General features: G+C 36.7%; 1 protein-coding gene across 4 annotated transcripts in view; it reads right to left on the bottom strand.

Annotated features, from left to right (window-relative positions):
• Positions 1–25453, bottom strand: part of NKAIN2 (Na+/K+ transporting ATPase interacting 2) — a 1037556-nt gene that overhangs the window by 142875 nt on the left and 869228 nt on the right. For all 4 annotated transcript variants that reach the window (XM_011944458.1, XM_011944459.1, XM_011944461.1 and 1 more), the window contains one exon: positions 22338–22538. In XM_011944458.1, the coding sequence (XP_011799848.1) occupies positions 22338–22538 (201 nt within the window). The remainder of the gene's footprint in view (positions 1–22337; positions 22539–25453) is intronic.

Below are 25453 nucleotides of genomic sequence, written 5' to 3'. Positions count from 1 at the left end.
TGGCGCTAATTCATCACAGTCCTTCCACTTGGCTCAGTATAGCATGATTGGGAAAACACCTCCAGCTCCTGGCTTCTTCCTAGGTAGGGAAGGAGAAAGCTGAAATATGTCCAACATTCATACTTTCTGGGGGGCTTCTCAAAGCACTGGTTTCTGTCTTGTCCAAATGCAAGTACTGACAGAAAACGGCACCAATTTGAGTGTCACTGAAACAAAAGTGATGCTTAGGACTAGCACACACTTATGCACCATAGTCCCACCCTTCTCCCTGGTTCAGGGTACAATGGGCAAGAGAAAACGGCAAGACATGGCTTCTTTCAGGGGAGGGAAAGAGTTGAAACGTGTTTTCAATATTCAGGATTATTTTTTGGGGGGTGGGCTGTCCAAGGGACTGGCTTCTCTCTTGACTGTCTTGGAGTCCTAATGAGACCTAGAATACTCGAGAAGCCTGTGGGCCACAGAGAATAAAACAGATCTAGGCATCTGGTGATCACTCTGGAGAACCTTCAGTACTCCTGACATGCACCAAGGGAGTGAAAGAACACCGATTGCTGGAAAAAATGAAACTGGTAAATCGCTCTGATTTGAAATTTACACACACTAGTCCAGGGAAGAGTCATCCATAGAAAAGGTTTAAGAAGTTGTCAGAGTCTATAGGTGGGTTGATTAATGAAGATCTTTCTGTGTACAAAGTCAGTTTTTAAAGTCTGGGAGAAGTGGCTACTTTGACAAATGTGTGAATCCAAGCAAAAGTTACAAGGCACATAAAGAAACAGGGATACATGGCACAATCCAAAGAGCAAAACAAAATTTCCAAAAATGAACCCCAAACTATGGTGGTACATAAAATTTCTGACAAAGAATTCAAAACAACTGTCACAAAGATGCTCAATATTTCAGGAAAACAATGGGTGAACAAAATGAGATTATTAACAAAGAGATGAAAAATATTAAAAAAAAACAAGTGAATTTTACACCTGAAGCATGCAATAACTGAATTGAAAAAATTCACTAGAGAGCTTCAACAGCAGACTTAATCAGGTGTGAGAAAAATCAGCAAACTCAAAGAGTGGTTATTTGAAATTACCCAGAAAGAGGGGAAAATAAAGAAAGAATGAATAAAGTTGAAGAGAGCTTAAGGAACTTATGGCACATCATTAAGTGAACCAAAGTACACATTATGAGAATTTCAGGAGTAGGATATAGAGAGAAAGGACAAGTAAGCTTATATGAAAATATAATGCCCCCACACTCCCTAAATCTAGGTAAGGAAATGGACACCCAGATTCAAGAAGTTCCAACTACAATTAATGTAAATAAATCCACATTGAGATGCATGATAATTAAATTGTTAAAAGTCAAATGAAGATAGAATTTTGAAAGTAGCAAGAAAAAAAAAGACATCACATACAAGGTAGTCTCTATAAGACTGTAAGTGGATTTCTAAAAAAGATCTTGCAACTCAGAAGGGAGTGGGATAATATATTCAAACTGCTGAAAGAACAAAAAACATTACCAGCGAAAAATACTAAATCTGACAAAACTGTCTTTCAAAAATGAAGGAAAAAGAAGACATTCCTGGGTAAAGAAAAACTGAAGGAGTTTATTGCCACTAGGCCTGCCTTAAAAAGAAAGGTTAAAGGAAGTCCTTCTAGTAGAGATGAAAGGGTGCTAGATAACAACACAAAAGCATATGAAAACAGAAAGATCATGGGTAAATGTAAGTACATAGATAAATACAGAGTACTGTAAAACTGTAATGGTGGGACATAAATCAATTTTAATTCTGACATAGAAGTAAAATACAAAATTACAAAAATAACTATTACTATAAAAATACATTAATAGATACATAGTATAAAAAGATGTAATTTATGGCATCAGTAACATAATGTGTATGTGATGAAAAAGTAGTTTTTGTATTTGATTGAAGTTGTGATTAGTTTATAATAGATTGCTTTACTTATATGATGTTTTAAATAAATCTTAAAGTAACCATACAGAAAATACTATTGAAGACACACAAAGGAGAAATAAAGTATGCCACTGAAAAAAAGTCAATGAAACATAAAGATAGACTGTAAGAGAGAAAAAAAATGAGAAAAACCTACAAGACCAAGAGAAAACAATTAACAAAATGGCAATAGTAAGCCCTTCCCTTTCAGCAATTACTTTAAATATAAATAGATTAAACTCCTTTTTGAGAAGATGAGAAACGAGAGAATGAATAAAAACACAAGATCTGTTGTGTTTACGGTAGCTCATGCCTGTAATCCCAGAACTTTGGAGGGCCGAGGAGGGTGGATAACTTAAGGTCAGCAGTGCGAGACCAGCCTGGCCAACATGGTGAAACCCTGTCTCTACTGAAAAGACAAAAATTAGCTGGGTGTGGTCACATGTACCTGCAATCCCAGCTACTTGGGAGGCTGAGGCAGGAGAATCGCTTGAACCTGGGAGGCAGAGGTTGCAGTGAGCCGAGATCATGCCACTGGACTCCAGCCTGGATGACAGAGCGAGACACGGTCCCCCACCCCAAAACAACAACAACAACAACAGCAACAACAAACCCCACAAGATCCAACTTAATTCTGGATCTTGAGATAACAAGAGACTTATTTTAATTTTAAGTATTCACATGGGCTAAATGTGAAAGGATGGAAAAAGATACTCCATGCAAATGTTAACCAAAAAAGAGTAGGGGTGGGCCATACTTATAGAATACAAAACAGACTTTAAATAAATTGTCACAAGAAGGCTAGTTGTGGTGGTTCATGCCCATAATCCCAGCACTTTAGGAGACTAAGGTGGGAGATCATTTCAGCTCAAGATTTTGAGGCTGCAGTAAGCTATGATTGTGCCACTGCATTCTAGGTTGGGTGACAGAGCGAGACTCTGTCTCTAAAAATAAATAAATAATAAAGAGTCACAAGAGACAAAGAAGGATTATATAGTGATAATAGGGTGAACTCATGAGGAGGATATAACAATTGTACATATTTATGCATCCAACATCAGAGCACTCAAATATATGAAGCAGTTACTGACAAACTGAAGGAAGAAATGAACAGCAATTGAATGACAGTAGGAGATTTCAATACCCCACATTCAATAATGGATAGAACACCCAGATAGAAAGTTGATAAGAAAAAGAGGACTAGAACAACAATATAGACAAAATGTAGCTAAAAGACATATACAGAGCATTCTGTCCAACAGCAACAGAACATACATTCTTCTCAAGCACACACAGAACATTCCCCAAATGAATCACATGTTAGGTCACAAAATAAGTCATGACACATTTAAGAAGACTGAAATCATACCAAAAATATTTTCTGGCCACAGTGGAATGAGGCTAGAAATCAATAGCAGAAGAAACATAGGAGAATTCACAAATAAGTGAGAATTAAGCAATACATTCTTGAACAACCAACAGGACAAAGAAGAAATCAAAAGGGAAATTAGAAAATGTTTTGAGAAACAAAAATAAAAACAAAATATATCAACACTCTGAGATGCAGCTACGTAGTATGAAGACAGCAGTTTACAGTGGTAAATGCATACTTGAAAAAGAAGAAAGATATCAAACAAACAATGTAACTTGACAACTCAAAGAACCAGAAAAAGAAGGAAAAAATAAGTCCAAAGTGAGCAGAAGGAAGGAAATATAAACATTAAATGAGATAGAGAATGGAAAAAATATATTAAAAAAACAAAAAAACTAAGAATTGTTTTTTGAAAAGATCAACAATATTAGCAAACATTTACTTAGGATAAAAAAGAAAAAAGATAGAAGACTCAAATAAAATCAGAAATGAAAATGGAGACATTATGAGTGTGATGGAAATACAAAGGATTATAAAAGACTACCATGAATAATTATACAGCAACAAATTAGATAACTTGGAAGACATGAATAAATTCCTAAAAATATATAATCTACCAAGACTTAATCATCAAGAAATAGAAAATCTGAACTGAACAATAACTCATAAGGAGAAGAATTAGTACTTTAAAACCTCTGAACAAATAAAAGTCCAAGAACGAGCAGTTTCACTAATTAACTCTACCAAACATTTAAGGAACTATTCATGCCAATGTTTCTCAGATTTTTTCAAAGGAAAATAAAGAAGAGAGAATACTTACAAGCTCATTTTATATGGCCAACATTGTCCTGATACCAAAACCACAAAAAGACACTACAAGAAAGAAAACTATAAGTCTATATACCTGATGAACATAGATGTAAACATCTTCAACAAATACTAGCAAATTAACTTAACAACACCTTAACAGGACCACAGGCTATAATCAACTAGAATTTATCCCTGGGATGTAAAGATGGTTCAACATACAAAAATCAATTAATGTAACATACCACATTAACAGAATTAAGGAATTTTAAAATCTCATGATCTGATCAATTGATGCAGAAAAAAGCATTTGACAAAATTCACCTCTTTTTCATGATAAAAACACTCAACAAACTATGAATGGAAGGAAAATTATGCCAGTATAACAAGAACCATATGTGAAAAGCTCACTTACAGCTAACCTCATGCTTAATGGTGAAAAATGGAAAGTTTTTTCTCGAAGATCAGGAACAAGGCAAGTATGCCTACCTTGCCACTTTTATTCAACATTATGCTGGAAGTCTTCAGCAAGATAAATTAGGTAAGAGAAAGAAATAAAAGGCATCCAAATCAGAAAAGAAGAAAGAATAATATCTCTGTTCTCAGATGACACAATCTGTATAACCCATATCAAACACTAAAGGTCTCACAAAAAACCTGTTAGAAACAAATTCACAAATTCCACTTACATGAGTTATCTAAAGTAGTCAGACTCACAGAAGCAGAGAGTAGGATGATGGGTGCCAGAAGCTGGGGGAAGGGAGAAAATGAAGAGTTGCTGTTCAATGAGTATATATTTTCAGCCATGCAAGATGCAAAGTTGTAGAGATCTGCTGTACAACAATGTGCATATAGTCAGCAGCAGTGTCTTGGACACTTAAAAATTTGTTGAAAGGGTGGATTTCAGGTCATGTGTTTTTTACAACAATTAAAAATACCAGATGAGATAGAGAGTATTGTTACGCCTATTACAGATGAGGAAACTGAGGCTTAGAGAAGATGCCTAATCTTTGTCTCTGTATTTTTTACATATAGTTTCAATAATCTGAGATGTTGAATCCTCTTCTTTGTCAAGCCATTTTTTAACTTTATTTAATATCAGTTATATCTACTCCTTTCCCTTATTCCACACAGCTTCATTGTCAAAGGCTTACTACTTTTTTCCAAGAGCCCCGAAGAATATTTGGTGTGCTATAAATACTCATGAATGATCAATCTAACTGACTTTTCTTTTTATGTAAAATAAAGATGCTCTGAGTAAAGGTCCTCTTTTGTTCTTTGGAATGAAAGACATTCCCTTTACTTCTTCCAAAGTTTTGACCACACAGAGTTAAAAGCACTGGCCAATAGTCATAGAGACATGACTGATGGACAAAGATTCAGAAGCAGACACAATTTAGCAAAATCCAGTTTGAGAACTTTTTCCAGTAAGTTCCTTTTAATGTTAGAAGGGTGAAAGAGATGGCAACCGTTCCCACATTGGACACTCCTGTAGACAACTTTGGCAAGAATTTATTTCATGCCCAATATTCTTACAAATCACCTCCTTGATGATGACAGTGGAGGCAACTTAGCTTGCTGGCTCACAAGATTTGATTTCCTCTGTTATCTGGAGGCATCGTTGCAGACTTACAATTCTTTCATCTCACTTCTCGGAGTCCTAGAGCAATATCTGAAAGTACTATGAAATGTAATTTTCTCCCCAGACTAAGAATCTAGTAAGTGGTAGAAGACTTAAGAATGGCATTCTAGTTCACTTTGCAAATATTTAGAACAGTTTATTCTCTCTTTTTTTTTTCTAAAATGGGCTCACTGACAGGAAAAAAAATCAAAATATTGTATAGTTCTTGGTGGCCAATCTAATATTAAAGCTAACTGCCCCATTCTGTACTTAGAATGACCTCAATTTGTAACTAACTGGATTGCCTCCAGAGTCATCTATAATTTAATTATATTTATCCCAGCTCACCTAGAACTGAAAATGAAATGGTGACTTTGGTTTGTGAGGCCAGAATCAATAGCCATTAAGAGAATGAAGAGATTTTTAAATCCAAGAAAAAACCAAGTACCTAAAATATGCCTTGCATCAGCTTCTATATACTCAGAGAGTGCAGGGATGGTGAAATTTTTATTATGAGGCACTATATAGCTTTTATGCCTGGAAAGAAATGGATTAAGGCAAAAACAGATTGTCGATCAGAACAAGAGCTAAAAGTTCAGCTTTCAGAGTATTTTGAACTTGTGTGGCACATTTAGAGACGCAGACAGATCCTAAGGAAGGACAGAAATAGATGAAAGCTATAGATGAGAAGAAACTCCTGTGTAAGCCAAGTGTGTGAGTTTCTCTAACCATGTCATTGGCATCATGTAAATGCCAGACATCATTTTATATACAGCTTAGATGCAGCAGATGTTGGCATTTAAGTATAGTTTGCTAGGAGAGAAAATTGCCCTTGAATGGAAAAGGAAGTTTACTGGCAGAGAAAAATAATTTTCTCAGTTAACGTTATAACCTCAATAATAGAATTGTTTTCAACCAGAGGTTGTGGGGTGCAAAAGGAGGAAAGATGTAATGATACCTCAATTCCAATCTAACAAAGAAAGAAAATCAGCTTCAGTTTAAATTGTGATGTGTGGGTTGTATACATAGAACCTTCTCCTCCCTCTCTTCTCAAACCTTAAGGCTTCATGTTAAATGGAACAAATCACATCCTTTGTGGTTCTGCTCCGTTTGGTACAGCTGCTTGCTGCAGGTGGTGCCCTAAAAATATATTGTTTGTTTATTTTGCAATATAGCAGTCTGCAGAGTGGTACCTAAAAGTGCAATAGCTCCCTTCTCTTTCTATTGGTGAAACAAATGATGAAAGACTAAGACCCCTGCCAAACCTAGCGTGAAAAGGCCCAAATAACAGGCACAGGTAGTGCTTGAGGCTCAGCTTCTGATAAGTTCCATTTTCTTTGGATTCATGAAGCAAAGCTGATGGGCAGACTATTTGTCATCAGAGCTTCCAACTGGGTGTCAGTGAAACAAAGCCAGGCAACAAACCGCCTTTCTTGAGAGAATTATTGCTCTTCTCTGGAGATTAGCATCTGTAAGCATATGGGTTATAAACGAAAAAAATCTATTATGCAACACACACACACACACACACACACACACACACACAAACACAGAGAGAGAGAGAGAGGGAGAGAAAGCAAAGATTAATCTCAGGTAAATGTTCTGGCAGATATATTTAATAGCACTTTCAGTGATTCTTAATTTATAACTTAAATAGTCGAATAATTTTTCCAGACACACTCATGGCACTCAGATTTAATCTCACTTATAGAGTTGTTGAACACATCACAATAATTTGTATGTGATGATGTTCTGTAAACTATGTTTAAAATAATGTTATACAAAATCATATATTATTAATATTGTTCTATACTTTTCTCAGGGAATGAATCTTTTAGAAACACTTCTGAAAATTCCAATATTTATATGAACTAATCAGTACAGAGAGAAGAGTGATGATAATGAGTCACGCCAATCTTACAAATATTACTTCACATCAGCAAGATTCTGGAGAATAGGTTTCACAATCGAATGGATGAGTAACAACAGTGATTTTCTAGAAACACTTGGAAAAAGATTGGCTTCTAGCAATCAAGTAACTAACATTTCTCTAAAATTTAGTTACATAGTAATGCATCTGGATTATTTTGAGGTTGGTGCAAAAATAATCGTGGTTTTTGCCATCACTTTCAAATGACAAAACTGCAATACTTTTGCACCAAACTACACGGGAGGAGATAGAAAACAGAGTGAAGATGACAGCATATTTCCAGCCTCAGAAATGGGGATGATGATATTTATCCTGACAGTGATGGAGAAGAGGACAGAAAGGGGAAGACTTGAGACGGGGGGCAGGCAGTACGCTCAATGTCAGGCTTGTCAGGCAGAAGGAAACAGACAAATGGAAGATGGTGAGGTGGATAGAAAAAGTTGAAAAATAAATGTAATGCCAGTTCAAATGTGAGAAATGGAGGTGGAGAGAATGATTAGATTCTGAAAGAATGTGGGTAATGAAAGGGGAGAATTTAAGAAGTCAGAAAGGGAAGAAGAAAAATATATGTAAGCTAGCCTCCTTTCAAGAACAGTAGCATGTATTTACTGACTGCAGACTAGGTTATACCTGGTCAGAGCTCCAGATATGCCCGCCTGAGTAGAGGTCCCTACCTAGAATGTTCTCCTACCTATAATGCTCCTTTTCCAAACATCCACACGGGCCAGTCCTCACTGCAGTCAGATCTTAGCTCTAAAGTCACCTATCCAGAATGGCCTTCCCTGGCTATTCTCTGATGGCTCTTTTTTACCTTATCCCTATTTTATTCATCAGCAGAGCAGCTACCCTACTGAACATACTATAGATATTAATTTGCTTCTCCTCACAAGAATTTAAGTTGCCTGACAGCAAAGACCTTGACTCACCCCTGTATGTACAGTGCTTCATACCAATGCAGGGCAGAGACACTCAGTGAATTGTTGAGTGACTGAATGAATGTAAACCTGTTTCTAACTGCAACCAGTTGAACAGTATGGAAGAATACAAAGCCATTGGTTACCCTACATTCAGACCCTGACGAAGTTTCTGCCTGTATTCCAAGACTTCAACTATGATCCATTACTCCACATACTATCCTGGTGATAAGTTGTCATGTGTACCCTATCATATTGCCACAATGTATTGCCCAGAAGAAAAATTCATACTACTGCTGGGATGTGGGTCTTCCAAATTAGCCCAGATAAATGATCACAGCAACTTTTAAGCTTTTAAGGCCACGAGTTTGAACCAAAGAAAATGTGGGTACCACATGGCTATGTCATATCAATTCAGATCCCAGAGTAACAATTAAGGGACAATAAAGATGTGGCCAAACACATTTGGTCATCTATTTTGGTGACTTCTTTACTATATTTTTATTATCAAGTTTCCTTTGACAACCTGCCTCTAATTTTTAAATTGTAAGCAACACAGACATTTCTGTTTGATAAAAAAGACATTGCTGAAAAGAAATACATGAACAATTATTGAATCACTGACATGGAAGTTTTCTGTACCTCACAGTATAATTTCAGGAAAAATTGTTTTTTTTTTTTTTTGAGACGGAGTCTCGCTCTGTCGCCCGGGCTGGAGTGCAGTGGCCGGATCTCAGCTCACTGCAAGCTCCGCCTCCCGGGTTTACGCCATTCTCCTGCCTCAGCCTCCCGAGTAGCTGGGACTACAGGCGCCCGCCACCTCGCCCGGCTAGTTTTTTTGTATTTTTAGTAGAGACGGGGTTTCACCGTGTTAGCCAGGATGGTCTCGATCTCCTGACCTCGTGATCCGCCCGTCTCGGCCTCCCAAAGTGCTGGGATTACAGGCTTGAGCCACCGCGCCCGGCCGGAAAAATTGTTTTTATGCTAACGTATGGTATGGTAGGACTAAATCAACCTAAACGTGGCAGTAAGTGAAGACGATGGCATGAAATTAGAATGTGTATGAGTTGAAAAACTAAGACATTAAAAAATAGAATACAACCTTCTCTGATGAAGAAAGCAATTAAGTTATGGAACAAGGGTAGGGAAAGTAAAGATGAATTGCTAGAAGACACTAGGTCATGAGAGGAAAAAGGAATAGTCTCTATTTATAAAGTTGTTGATGATAAGCTAATCAAACCTAAGAAGTAGAGCTATCGGAAATCAATAAAGGAGAATAGAACAACTCATAAATATTAGGATATAAGAGGAGATAAAGAAACTCAAAATATCCTTGAAGACAGGACACTCTACTTTAGTCCATGGCTAGAGCCATATTTGCAATTAGCACCAACCAAAATAATCACGTGACAAATAACTGCCTCCTTGAGTATAATAACATGTAATATTATGAATTAAGTTAGGAGATTACACGTAGTAAAGATATGTATATAAAAAGTTGTGGTCTTGACTATCAGGGCCACTGCTTGACAGAAGTTTAACAAAATGAATGGCAGTCGGGACAAGTGTCAGAGAGAAACAAATGGCAGTAAGGACAGAAGCAGCCACAATACCACGAGGAGAGGAAAAGGCAAGAGAATAATAAGAACTAGGAATCAGGTATCTTGTTATATAGAAGAATGTGTGGGTTGGGAACAGTAGAGTTTTCAAGCCTATTTGTAAGATTGGTAAAAGCACAAGGTACAGAAGGAATGTCACCAATGGCTTTTTCTTTACTGCGTAAAGATTATTTAGCTTAAGTGTGTTTGCCCATATTTTAAATTCTTTTTCCCTCAGGTATAACATACTAAACAATAAATTATCCCTCATGTTACAGTTGTCATCTTTATATCCTTCCTTTGAGAATTCCTTGCTCTTATTTGAAAACACTAACACATCCTACTATTATTGTCCTATCACCATGTTTAGAAGTTCTCATGAAGAGGAAATTGCCATCAAAGGTATATTTTTGAGAAATTTGTATCAAAATAATTGATCATGACTGGAAAAACATCCTAAAAGATAATAATATTATACACAGTATTACGAAGAAGGATGGTGACCTTTTATTCAAGGCCAACAACTTTTAATGTTTTCCAAAAATACCATATTTTAATATATCTTCATATACTTATTTCTGAAATAACTTATAATTTAATATACTTCATGTGTTTCTTCCTGAAATAATTGTCTGATTATAAAATCAAATATAAAAATGGGATCATACATTGTTTTTTGCACAACACTCTATGCAAACAATTTCAACTTTTAAATCTCACATTACTAAGATAACACAATTATTGATGGTTTTTTTTTTTGTAAAGTATAATCCTTACTACTATCTTAAATGTGTTGGTATTTTTGTTTCCTGATGTTTCCAAACATTTCCGTCTAATGTGATATGCTTCGAAGTTAAGCAAGTGCTTCAAAGACTACACATAGATAAATATATTGTGTCCTGATAATAATGGTTGATATGGGATGAAATTTGCTCCTGTGTCGGGTAGTCGTGAACTACACTAAATATTATTACACTAGCTTTAAGAATCACAGTTCTATCTGGGGAATAAGTAAATTTAGTAGGATTTTGTTCATTTTTATATATCACTGTGAGTTGGCCTGAAAAGGTAGTAGTCTTAATGAGCAGTGGAAGAAACTGAGCTAAAGAGAAAATAAATAACATTACCTTTATTGTTTTCAAGGCAATTTCTTAAGCATTATCTCATTTAGTTCATAATTACAAAACAGTTTGTTATACAACTGGGTATAAGATTTAAGGATTGTTACTCCCAGACTGTAAATATTTTACCTTATATTCCTAAATTTGCATATAGGGAATACCTGAGAATATTAAAAGCAAAAAATATCTTAGACATAATCTGACTTTAGAGGCTGTTTAAATTCTTGCACTTTGCTAATTCATAGGCTCACAGAACCACTCACCGATTTACAAGTGCACTTTTCAGTAATAAAGTGAAATAAAATTTAGAACATGATAATTGTTTAGTGTTGATTTTAACCAAAACTTGATTGACATTACAATCAAGGCATCACACTCAGAAGGGGATAATATTCAAATGAATTTATTATTATTTAGAGGAATAGAGAATAGATTGGAAAGTTAAACTTGTGCCCATTTCAGAAGTAACAACAACTTACTTCTTACTATTCAGTAATAATATTTCTTACTATTCAGGGATAGATCCAGTCAAGGTTCTGAAATTAGTTTGTAGGACTTTGCTTATTTATACACGCGTTGCAACTCTGAACTGTGCCAAGAAATGTCCTTTCCCTATTCTACTTACCACCTTTATTCTCCTATTTCAGTGACATTGCCATAGGGAAAACTCTCTATTTACATTGGTATTTGGTTCTTCTTCCCATATTTTGGTGACTACTTGTATAAACGATTTTAATGTTACTGAAAAACAAACATATTTATTTTGTTTACTGGATTACTATCTTTTGACAGGCAGGTTTGTGTTTCTAAGTACACAGGAGAACTCGAGTTGGAGTAGTAGGCATAATAACTGAGGTCATGTAACAAAGCTGTTGAACCACCATGGGAACTGGGAAAGAAGCCCAGGGCTAGTCATTCCATCTATTTTCTATTGCAGGCACAAGACAGTTTTGTCCTAAGAAGAAAACTGTTGTAGAGTCTTTGATACTGCACTAGGAACAATCTGAAGACTTAGTTTTCAATTCCAGATCTACACCAACTCATGATTTACTGAGAAGTACAGTACGCACAGTATAGATACACAGATTCATTATTTGATAAAAGGCTAGTTATGTGAAAGGCTTGACCCTGCAGTCCCAGAAAGGAAATGACTCTCAGGGCCCAAAAAGAGTCAATGGAGCGATCAGAGCTGTGATGCCATTCTGGTATTAGAGAATCATCTTTCCTGACTAGACACCGTGTGTTTCTGAGCAATTTAGGATGTAGAAGAATCAGTAGTGAAAAGAAAGGGAAGGCACTAATATTTCTGATGAAAAATTTGAAAAGTGTACCATGTAGTCCCTACCTGAAGCCTAAGGAAAGAAAACTTCCATGAGTTGGTCGTATCATGATGATCCTTTAAACAACCAAATAGGAAATTCCTATTCGCAACCAGTATAGAGAACTACCGACTTAGAGTACTTCCCACTTCTGCTCCCATATATTTGGAAAGAATTAAACACTTGAAAACTATGTACATTCAGAATTGATGCTTGATGTTTTTAAACATTACTTTAAATGCCAACCTTGTTGAAGATCAGCTGACCATTATATGTGGATTTATTTCTGGACTCTATTCTGTTCCTTTGGTCTATATGTTTGTCTTTATGCCAATACCATACTGTTTCAATTACTGCAGCTTTTTAAATATTTTGAAATGAGGAAGTGTGATACTTCTAGCTTTGTTCTTTCACAAGATTGTTTTGATTATTCATGGTGTTTTGTGGTTCCATATGAATTGTAGGATTTTTTTTTATTTCTGTAAAAATTATATTAAGATTTTTAATAGACATTGGATTGAATCTGTAGATTTCTTTGGGTAGTATGGACTAGAATAATTGGCTGCAAAAGGTCTGTTTATTTTGGCACATTATCAATACTAATAGATGTTAAAGGGAACTACTACATTATTCTTTTAAATAAATCCAATGAAATTTGAATACCACTGTGATTTGAAATTCACCTTCTTTCATTTAAGATACATATACACATCCTTGTTTAAAGATCATACATTTTATGTAATTCCTTCTCTTTTTGAACTCCACTGCTTCCATAGAATATTGTGCTAATGTTTTTTAACTTGAAATTTTTGTATTGATCATTCTATCACACTTCTTTGCAGAAAATATGTATGTATATGAATAAATTTGTATGTATGTTCAATTAAATATGTATAAACTTAAATTTGATTTATTCCCATGTCCATAAGGCATTAAGTGTTGAAAATGTATTCTTGTTTATCAACACAATTATTGTTTTATAAAATTGATCAAAATAACATTGTTTATTATAAATATTGATTAAAACTACTAGGTATAAAATAAAATTTTATTTGATATGAATTTCTTTTTTTCTTTTTCTTCTTTTTAAACACAATCTTGCTCTGTCACCCAGGCTGGAGTGAAATGGTATGATCTCAGATCACTGCAACCTCTGCCTCCCGGGTTCAAGCAATTCTCCCACCTCAGCCTCTCGAGTAGCTGGGATTACATGTGTCAACCATCACGTCCAGCTAACTTTTGTATTTTTAGTAGAGACAGGGTTTCAGCATGTTAGCCAGTCTGGTTTCAAACTCCTGACCTCAAGTGATCCACCTTCTTCCGCCTCCCTGAGTGTTGGGATTATAGGCGTGAGGCACCGCACATTAGCACTAGAATGAGACAGAATTAAGGATGACTCAATTTCTAGTTTTTTCTCCTTAAAGTTTAAGTGTTGAAAAATCTTTTTCTCTAAATAGAGAAGTATTGAAGTCAGGCTTTTCATTATAATGATGCCACTCAACTCCAGCAACTTTTTGCATGCCACAATTTACATAATTATTTATAACAAAATTTATTTCAAATAGTCTACCAACTGACAAATCTATTAGGTCTTCCTCCAGTTTTAATGAAAGCAAAGAATTGAAAATTGCCCAATTTACAACAGTAATTTCTGGGAAGTATACCAAAAATACTACCAAGACATAACAAACAACTATTAATTATATTCCTTCTTCTTTCTCCTATAGTCACCTAGTTCAAATTGATGTATACAATAACAGTTTGGGAAATACTGAAATGGTATTTAATTTCAATATATGTTTTTTGACATAATATTTTCTATCAGCTTAAGAAGTCGTGTGTTTTGGGTATTTTTTTTTTTTTTGTCAAACTGTGAAGCTGAAGATCTGGTTAATTTAGTTTTTGAAAAATGGCAAAATGTGTAACTTTTTTCTTTTTTTTCTTTTTTTTTTTTTTCTTTTTGAGACAGAGTCTTACTCTGTAGCCCAGGCCAGAGTGCAGTGGCATGATCTTGGCGCACTGCAACCTCCACCTCCCAGTTTCAAGTGATTCTCCTGCCTTAGCCTGAATAGCTGGCATTACAGGTGTGCACCACCATGCCTGGCAATTTTTGTTGTATTTTTAGTAGAGATGGGGTTTCACCATGTTGATTGGCTGGTCTCCAACCCCTGACCTCGTGATCCGCTGGCCTCAGCCTCCCAAAGTGCTGGGATTACAGGCGTGAGCCACCGCGCCTGGCCAAAATCTGTAACTTTTAAATGATGAAATCATTTTCTACTGTGAATCAATTCAAATCAAACTATTTTTCCTTTAAAAGTCTGTTTTAATTTTTTATTTCTTTTTATTTTTTTAAATTTTTTTTCAGTAGATGAATAAACAAGTTGTATATATCCCTGCAATAAACACATTAGCAATCAAAAGAACCAAATTACTGATACCTAGGTGAATCTCAAAAATGTTACAACGAGCAAAAGAAATCACAAAATAGTACATACTGTATGATTCTATTAATATGAAATGAGAAAAGATAAATCTAATCTTTAGTAACAGAAAGAAGACTGGGCAGAAGGGAACTTTTGTGGAGTGACTGAAATGCTCATCTTAATCACAGTAGTAGTTACATAGCTGTATACTGTTAACAGACAAAATTACCACAACTTTGGTTATAGATCTGTTTAGCTTTGCTCAAGACTTGTGAATTGGGACAGCCTCCATTCTACAAAATATGATGAGAGCTCCCACCGAGCTAAGGCAGAACACTGGGGTTTGTGAGATGAAAACAAGGAAACAGAACAATAGCACTGAGTAATATCAGGTACTTTTTTTTTTCCCAAAAGTTAAAGCAGAGGAACTTCCTTATTATGCTGACTCAGGTAGACTGGAATCTCCTGTTCTCAAAAAACTGGTCTGTCTGGGGATCTATCTGCTTGCTTCCTTGAAGTTTCAGTTTGATTATGTGGCATAAGTGACTCTATTTTGGTTTGGTCTGGTCTGTTGGGGCCTGGCACAGGAGCTCAGCCTAAAACAATGGCCTCCCATAATTTTGTTTAAAAGTACAATTGTCAAAACTCATCAGATAGTACATTTATAATGGGTGCATTCCAGTGTATGTAAACTTAAAGAAATTCTCCACCAGGAGCAGTGGCTCACGCCTGTAATCCCAGCACTTTCAGAGGTCAAGATAGGTGTAGGTTTGAGCCCAGGAGTTTGAGACCAGCCTGGGCAACATGATGAAACCTTGTCTCTATTAAAAAATGCAAAAATTAGCCAGGCCTAGTGGCTTGAGCCTGTAATCCCAGCTACTCAGGAGTCTGAGGTGGAAGGATCACTTGAGCCCAGAAGACGGAGGATGCAGTAAGCTGAGATCTTGTCACTGCACTCCAGCCTGGGCAACAGAGCAAGCCCCTGTCTCAAAAAAAAAAAAAAAAAAAAAAGGAAAAGAAAAGAAAAAAAATCCTTTCTTCCCTATACTTTTACATCTCTCCAAATCAGCTTCATTGGGTTTCTTTTTTTACTCCTCCTTTCATCTGTTCAGAACCATTCCTCTCTGAGGAATATTGTATTTGTTTGTTTCTTTTATTATTATTATTATTATTATTATGCTTTAAGTTCTAGAATACATGTGCACAACGTGCAGGTTTGTTACATATGTATACCTGTGCCATGTTGGTGTGCTGCACCTACCAACTCGTCAGCACCCATCAACTCGTCATTTACATCCGGTATAACTCCCAATGCCATCCCTCCCCACTCCCCCCTCCCCATAATAGGCCCTGGTGTGTGATGTTCCCCTTCCTGAGTCCAAGTGATCTCATTGTTCAATTCCCACCTGTGAGTGAGAACATGCGGTGTTTGGTTTTCTGTTCTTGCGATAGTTTGCTAAGAATGATGGTTTCCAGCTGCATCCATGTCCCTATAAAGGACACAAACTCATGCTTTTTTGTGGCTGCATAGTATTCCATGGTGTATATGTGCCACACTTTCTTAATCCGGTCTGTCACTGATGGACATTTGGGTTGATTCCAAGTCTTTGCTATTGTGAATAGTGCCACAATAAACATACGTGTGTATGTGTCTTTATAGCAGCATGATTTATAATCCTTTGGGTATATACCCAGTAATGGGATGGCTGGGTCATATGGTATTTCTAGTTCTAGATCCTTGAGGAATCGCCATACTGTTTTCCACAATGGTTGAACTGGTTTACAATCCCACCAACAGTGTAAAAGTGTTCCTATTTCTCCACATCCTCGCCAGCACCTGTTGTTTCCTGACTTTTTAATGATTGTCATTCTAACTGGTGTGAGATGGTATCTCATTGTGGTTTTGATTTGCGTTTCTCTGATGACCAGTGATGATGAGCATTTTTTCATGTGTCTGTTGGCTGTATGCATATTTTAATTCAAATAAATGTAACAAAGGATATTCCCATGGCCATGGCAACCACACCACTTCTGACGGCAGAGTAGCTAGGAATCAGCTCATACCATTTCCCATTCATCCCTTTTAAACCACACAAGTTCACAACTTAGATTTAACATGTAAAATGTGAATGGCCAATATCCTAGGTGACATGGAAGTCAGAATTCAAATCTTAATGATAAAATATTTGGGACTGTTTCCAGATTAAAAGAGGCATCAAACAGCAACATGCACAATAAGGCCACTTGCATGCATACATCATACACAACAGCTATATCCAAAGAAACACCCATGTGCCATTCCCAACACAACCTCAAGTCCACTTGGATAAAGAGTTTCAAAGTTTGGAAAATTTCTTCACTAATGGTATCCCTCAGTAAGTCTGAGCCAGCCAAATGGCAAACATAAATTATTAACAACATAACTAAACACATCTGTGACTTTATTGACCCCAATGTATGTATTTTATCTACATTTTTTTCCTCAATCTGTTGAAAAGTAAGTTTTACCATTTCATGAACTCTACAAAGTAGAGAGTTTTCTGAATAGGAAATAGGTACAACTGAAGGAGAACTTGACCTTAAACTGTATTTGGTTATGAACCAGGCAACAGGTATTAAAACGTTTTCTAACGTCATCCATGGCTTCCCTGCTCTAACTGTTTCTAAGCCGACACTAATGGCTGTGGGAAAACAGAAAGCGTGTGTGTGTGTGTGTGTGTGTGTGAGAGAGATATATATATAATATATATATATATATTTTACCAATACCTTCTGCCAGTTGCCTAAAGAAAAAAATCATAGTCAACCTGCCATGAACTTAAAGTGTGTGAGAAGTACAGGAAATAAAGTAGAGGAAATAAAGAAACACCAAAACAAGCAATTTGTTTGAAGTTCATATTAAATTTAGAAATACTGATTCTCTGGATGTGGTAAAGAGATATTAAGACCCCCACCCAGATGAATTTTTGGAGTATTAACATATTTGAACATACATCGCTAGGTCAGCTATTGCAATACATGTTTCCTCTTAAATTGTTTTTTAAAAAAATTCTTTCTGCATATTTGTTTGTAAAACACACTCCCTTTTCATTGTTTTTATCACAGGAAGATTTTTGTTTTTTGTTTTTTGTTTTTGAGACAGAATTTTGCTCTGTCACTCAGGCTGGAGTGCTGTGGCGCGATCCCCGCTCACTGCAAGCTCCACCTCCTGGGTTCACGCCATTCTTCTGCCTCAGCCTCCCGAGCAGCTGGGACCACAGGCGTGTGCCACCTTGTTCCGGCTAAGTTTTTATATTTTTAGTAGAGACGGGGTTTCACCGTGCTAGCCAGGATGGTCTCGATCTCATGACCTCGTGATCTGCCCGTCTCTGCCTCCCAAAATGCTGCAATTACAGGCGCGAGCCACCGCGCCCAGGCAATCACAGGAAGTAAAGTTTAATATGTGCATAATAAATGTGAGACACATCCCTCTTCATTCCCCTCACCCGTGGCAGACATAGGTAATCAATCATGGCATCCTTTGCTGCTGAAGAACCCTGACTTTTTAGACTTCGGGAATCCATTACCCATCAGCTGCTGCTGGCATTCAGATTGAAGACTATTTCCCAACCTTGGTATGAGAGCATGTTCGTTGTCCCTATTTATTAGCTAAAATATCTTAGGAAGAGCTTTGAACCTATTCTGCTGCCCTCAGAGGACTGTTACACAATCAAAAGATTTAATTCATGTGAACATATTTTATAATCCACACCGTTCCAATCACACATTGTTTGAAGGAATCCGATTAATTTTTTTTGTAACGTGAACAATAATACCTTCACAGTTGATCTCTTCCTTGGCTCTCCCCACATACATCTATTTTATCTATTTTGAAAATGTGCATTTTTTTATTTTTGGTTTTATTAAAACTGTGCACACCTGTATTCCTTTTGAATGTGCTATCTGATACTAACTAGAAGAAAATATGGCTGGAGAAGGAGAAAGCTCAAAATATCACACCTGGCTCATCATTATGGTGTTCTGGCAGTCTTTTCTGCACGGCTGGAAGCTGTGTGATTAATAGCCTCTCGTCCCAATTATATGGATATTATACTTGTCTTCCTTTGGCTGTAGATTGGAGATATCTTATGTATGTGTGATGCAAATGTGGGCTTTGTGAATGCTAATTTCAAAATCAGCCAGAAGTTGATTGGCAGAAAACCGAACAACAGGGTGACAGGCTTGCCAGGGTTCAGGAATCTGTGAAAGAAAGGCTGACTGAGGGTGGAGAAAAAGAGCTGGAGAGATTTGGAGTTAATCAAGAGCAGTGGCTGAGAAAGCAGCAGTTTATGAAAGCAGATCTAAGCCAGATATCCTGGAAGAGAGGGCAGTTTCAAAGACTTGGATGAAAACAGTGAGAAGAGAAAGAGTTCAGCTGACTTTACAAAACTGCATGGAACTAAGAAGCCAAGATTATGCCTTTAACTGCGTAAGCCATATTCTTTGTCTACCATATCCCCCAAATGTTCCTGTTTGCACCTGGTTTGTACTCTGGGGAACTTTGCTGTATATTTGACTGTGACATCCTCAAGGTCAGAGGTCCTGACTCCTTTGCTTCTCTAGATGCCAGAAGGAGACAAGCACTCAGGAAGTTTACAGTAGACTGATTTAATGGGACATTTGATTGTCAAGGAGATGATCTGGGTAACAGAAAAAGGGAGGGACAGAGATTTAAGACACTATTTCACCAATTAATCATTACATCAGTGATCAGAATGAAGATAGGAAATTTTGTCTGCAGAGCAAGTCGTTAAAGATAAGCCCTTTTTCGTTTGCATTATAAAACTCAAGTTCAAATTTGCTAAGTTTTCTGTACAGCAGATGCATTCAACCCAAGGCTGACTAGACAATAGCAAGCTCAAAAGTAGAAAATGTGTTGAAACTTCTCCAAGTAATGGCTTGGCTGTGCAGTTGCTAACCCTGGTGTTCCACAGTCAACACTGCAAAAGTAGTGCACCCCTGGAAAGAGGAACAGGTGGAAAGGGTAGAGGTAGAGATGTCACATCCTAGGGTGGTTTACTCAAACTATTCCTTCACTCCACTGGGGGGAATGCAGACAGGAGAAACAAGAGCCAGTAGCATGAAATATTGGTCACATCTGTTCTTAGGGATAACCCATCCATCTTCTTTGCACTCTAGCCACCTTGCTGTTACAGATGGTTTTTACTTAAGGAAAATTATTTTTTCTTTGGGTATGTATATCAACTTCAACATATGCCCCCATGTCCAAATGTATTTTTTTAGCACATTACCTATGTATCAGCATTTTATGTGGCATTTAATAAATCTGTGAATCTAGTTTACACACACATACACACACACACACAAACTAATTCAAATACCTCTCTAAATAGTCATACATAAATATCCATGCACATAAACTGTATCTTCACTTCATCCTTAAAACATAGGTGGAAGTTTTCCCAAATTTTGTGGGTACAGTAAAGATAGGCAGTTTTACAGAAGGAACATTTTGTTTAAAACCTCCTTTTAACACATATATAAGATATTTTATCTGACCCCAAATCACAGATATATTTCACTTTTCTCATGTGATAATGATTACTTGATTTAAATGGATTTTAAAGAATGAAATGGCTACTTCCATCCTATCAAATCTAACTTATTTTTACTTCAGGATAAGTAAAATAAGCACTTTTAGATTTAAAACTATTACAGAAGAGTTTGTTAATTGGAAGGAGGGTCTATGATTGAACATATTCAAGGGTTATTACTTAGTGCTTTAGCAAAGAACATAATTCCAATGTTCTGGACGTCATTTATCCTGATTTCCAAATAAACAGCCCTTCCTCTTTCATGTCCATTCTGTGATTGGGTGGGACTGTGTGACCAATTCTGCACAATGAACTGTGAACAATGAGCCTCTCCTCCCAAGCAGAAGCATATGTGTGCCTATGTAGACCCTCCGCAGCTATTATTGCTCTCTGGCACAGCACGGCAACACATGATGATAGAGATACTGGCTACTCAACTAGCCTTGTTTCCTTAGTGACAGTGATCCGTGGAGCCTCCTGCTGACACACAAGAAGAAATCTTTATGGCTTTTATTTACAGAGAATTTGGAAGTGTTTACTAACATAGCCTATTTAGCTTCCTTAGTCTATCACAACGCACACACACACACACACACACTCCATTAAAAATATAACAAGGATATATTAGTTGTATCATCTAACACCCACACACTCACATAGCTTTTTAATGCCAGAAGAATTTGGTTTCTCCGAATTGTATGCCACTCTACCCAGAAACTATTATTCATTGTTATCCAAGAACTGTGAGTCAGTATCATTTCCAAAATAATTAACTAAAGAGGTAAAAAGCAGATTCTACTTGCATCATTTGTTGCTAACAATTTTAATACTATGCACATCAATTGCACATCCGCATGAATCTAAGAAAAATATATGCAGTTCTACATTTAAGATCTGTAATGAATAAATGGATTCATGTGTCATAAAATTGCCTTAGGTTTATAAATCTCATGATATTATGCAGTTGGCCTTCTTGAGAAAGAGGTGTTTTAATTTATCTCTTTGTCATAGTAATACAATGTTAAATCATGTATTTTATATAAAATAGGCACATGTTGTACACATATGTTATTTGTAAGTCCTACTGCCTCCTGGTAGAAGGAGGGTTTTTTATTGGCACAGTACTATGAAACATGGAGGCATGAATGTCTTAGAAGTAGGATCTGTAGAAAATGTGAATTTTTTCTGGGAAAAAAGTGGGAGATTAAAAGTGATGGATGGTGCCTGGGAGAAATCTAGGAAGGAAGAAGGAGATAGGGCAAATGGAAAAGAGAAACCCCAGGGCTAGCAGCACAGCCAAAAGAAGCACTGGAAGAGAAAACAATTACTGAAATCTTCTAATTTTGAGTATTATAGAATGTTATGAAAAAATCTCTGATCATCCCTTCAGAATCCTTTGAAAAGTGCACCAAAAGTCAAGTAATCATATCTTGACAGATTGGATTTCCTATGTAAAATGCTGATGATAACAAAGGGTATTTACTAATTGCTGAAGAAAATCAGCACATTAAGTCCAGGGGATGGTTTGGTTTAACCTGATAATTTCCTGTTAAAAGTCGCATTAATGAGGAAAAAGCAAAAAGGCCACACTTTATCCACAGATTCCATTTGTGTGCACTCAGTTTGCACAGAAATAAGACAACCCCAAAGGCACTAGAAGGAGCGGTTGGCTGTCAACACTTACTGCGAGGACAATCTGGAGGGAACTATGAGCCACTTCTATGTACTGGTACTCCAGCAAACACCCTGAGACCGTGATGTAGCGATGGTCTTCTGGCGCCCAGTCTGGGGCGGGTGTCACTGACGTCACCGTACATCCTGGTCCATTCTCCATCCACCAAGATCGGTGCATTGATATATTAAAAGTCAGGATAAGGTCTGTTTCCTGCAAGAAGGCAATTTATAAGGATGAGAATTACTTTATAAATGTTAGTCAGCTTACTTGGGATTGACTTGCTTTGACTTGCCCATTTGGAAATGTGGGTTGGTTTGTTTGTTTTCCTCCCCCATACTGTATTTTACAGGAAGCAAGGACACAGCTAAAGTAATTATGCATCTGTGGATTCATCCTCCTTATGAAGGTTTTTCCTGACTATCATAATATAGATCAAATTATTTTATTAGAGAAATTCCTAGTGATTTATATTACTAATGATTTATATTCATTATAACACTGAAGAGTCTTTACCTTTCAAGACTTGCATATATTACAAAGGGAATGATTTAAATTTTTATGAAGTGAAGTTCATGCTATTCTAAATCTGCTTTATTTTTTCTCTCAAAATGTTTACTTTTCACACATTTTAAATCTTAAAGCTATACTTCAATTCTGCAACATTTAACATAATATTGTGGCTAATGCTTGAATTCATAAGACCCTTACTTAAGAAAACATAGTATTACTTGCTTTTACTCCCTTCCTATTATTTGGGCAAATTAGTGTCTCTTCAATCTTACCAATTTTTGTGAAATTGGTCATAATATTTCTTAAGAATTAAGAAGTAAATATTTTTTAGGAAATATTATCAAATTCATGCAGGGTGGAGATAATAAATCAACTATTTAGATGAAGTTCTAAACATGTTAGGTGATACACAGCTATACATGGAATAAAATGGAATAAAAGTAGAGTTTTGCACTCAGAGAGCTTGCAGTCACCTATGTCAACGTGGAGCTATCAATGGCACATGGGCAAATGTTGTCTGCCGGGGAAAGAACAGCTAAAGGAAATGCATCAAAGCATTTTATTATTCAGCAAGTCATGAAGAAAGATAAATTCTAAGAAAAAAATGTCAGTTATGGGAAATTGCACTATATCAGTTTCAGTGATAGTTACAGCCACAGTAGGTGCCAACTACTCACTCCAAAGTGAGGTTCTGATGGACTAGGCAGACCCTGTGTAGATAATGTCTTAAGTCATCGTTTGTGATGTGCAGCCACACACTCACATTGAACATATGGAAGGGTTGAGTTGAAATGGTCAGGGAATTTGGAGATTGCAAGTCGAACTTCTTTGGAAAAAGGTGTGCTATGAGTTTCATCATCTCCATGGTGGTGGTTGGGTGGGGTGAGGGTGATCTCTCTTTTTTTGCAAGCCTGTTGAGAAAAACTTCTAAGTATCTTTGGAACCTAGGAAACACAGCAGCTAGTGTCTGACTCAGGCCTGACAAATCTCAAAATAGAGTCTGTGGCTAGAGTTACCTGCTAAGTGGTCAAACAGAAATTAGGCAATATGTGAAAGTGCACTGCTACATATCATGGATCTAAAGTAATGGTTCTTGGTAGCAGATGTGAGCTGTCATGAGAGAGAGCTAACATGGGTTTTCTTCCGAGGATTTCCAAGAAGACCAGTGGGTAGGGAGGTAATGGCTGAATCTTGACCATCACCTATTCTTAGGGCATGAGGGAGGGAGTGTTAAAATATGGTAAGTATGGAAGAGACACCAACTAAATCATGTACCTACAGATGAGATATTTAATGCAGTTGGGTCTCTGAAAACCCCAGAAAAGTGTCTTGAGACACCTCTCAATTTCATTAGCCACCAAACTCTGTTAGTACCTAGACATCTCTCCTGCTCCCTTATCTCCTCTCCATTGTTATACTCCAAGCATCGTGGGGTCTGAGATCTCGGATAATAGTTGTGAGATAGGGATGGGGTTAATTAGTAAGGACCAAAATGAAACACGAAGCATACAACTTTTCCCTACAGAAAAGAAGAAGTTTAATTTTGAATACAATTTGGATTTTTTTTACAATGTCAGACATATTAATTTCTGAACAGAGAATTCTTTGGAAACTATAGTGACTTTGGATAACTTTTTATTATCTGGAAGTAACCACAGAAGTAGGAGATCTCCTATTTATTTTATCCAATGGTAACAGAAGAATCAGGTCCATGGGGAGAGCCCTGCAGGGGAAATCATGAGAAAGGAATGTTTTTTATGTTATTTTTCTCAGAATCATGATCGTTTAATGTTTGGTTACCAAAGCAAACTGGATAAATCCCCAGGGCCTAAGAGAAAAAAGAAAAGCATTCAAAAAGGCAATCAACAAGAGACTAAACCGTGAGGACAGCCAGGCTTGCACACCCCAGCAAGAACACAATCCAGTTCCCTAATTCCTGGTGATATCTAATATACATAGCTCAAGGTCTCGGTAAACCTCCCTCTCTCACAGGAAGTCAAGACCGACTATGAGATTCCATTTGAAACAACGGTAAGGAGGATTTTCTGAGACTTAGAACCTGGTTATTTGCATTATTGCTCCTCATCGGTTGAAGCAAAAGTGTTTATCATACAAAGCGAGATGATTCAATAATCAACTATGCATGGGTTTATGGGGGGTAATCATAATTACAAACAGGGACTAGAGCCCAAAGCAGTGATAGTGAAAACATGCTTGTGAGCTATTAGACATAGAAGTGATTCAGATAGGTAACTATCCCATTATGCCCAGGACTGTCATGGATTTTGCAATGAAAGTCACTTGTCCTTGGAAGTCCCTTAGTCCCAGCACACCAGGACAGTTAGTAACCATAGCTGCAGAGACAAGTTTTTAAAAAGCATTGGTGTAAGTTGAGTTTCTTGGCCATTAGAGCTATGGTGTCAGAAGTGATCATTTATTTACTAATTATTTATATCCTAACTACTGCCAAAAAAAGAGTCTTGTCATAATAAAGCAAACATATACCATTAAAACAAGGGTAAAAAGTAAGAGCCAAAAAAATGGAGATGATAGCTAGTGAGCCAGGAAATCAAGACATGAGTAAGTCCCTCACTTGGATACTCAATTCAGAACTG

This window comes from Colobus angolensis, unplaced genomic scaffold (assembly GCF_000951035.1).
Source record: "Colobus angolensis palliatus isolate OR3802 unplaced genomic scaffold, Cang.pa_1.0 Scaffold231, whole genome shotgun sequence".
NCBI lineage: Eukaryota > Metazoa > Chordata > Mammalia > Primates > Cercopithecidae > Colobus > Colobus angolensis.
This window is presented reverse-complemented; position numbering and strand designations above follow the sequence as displayed.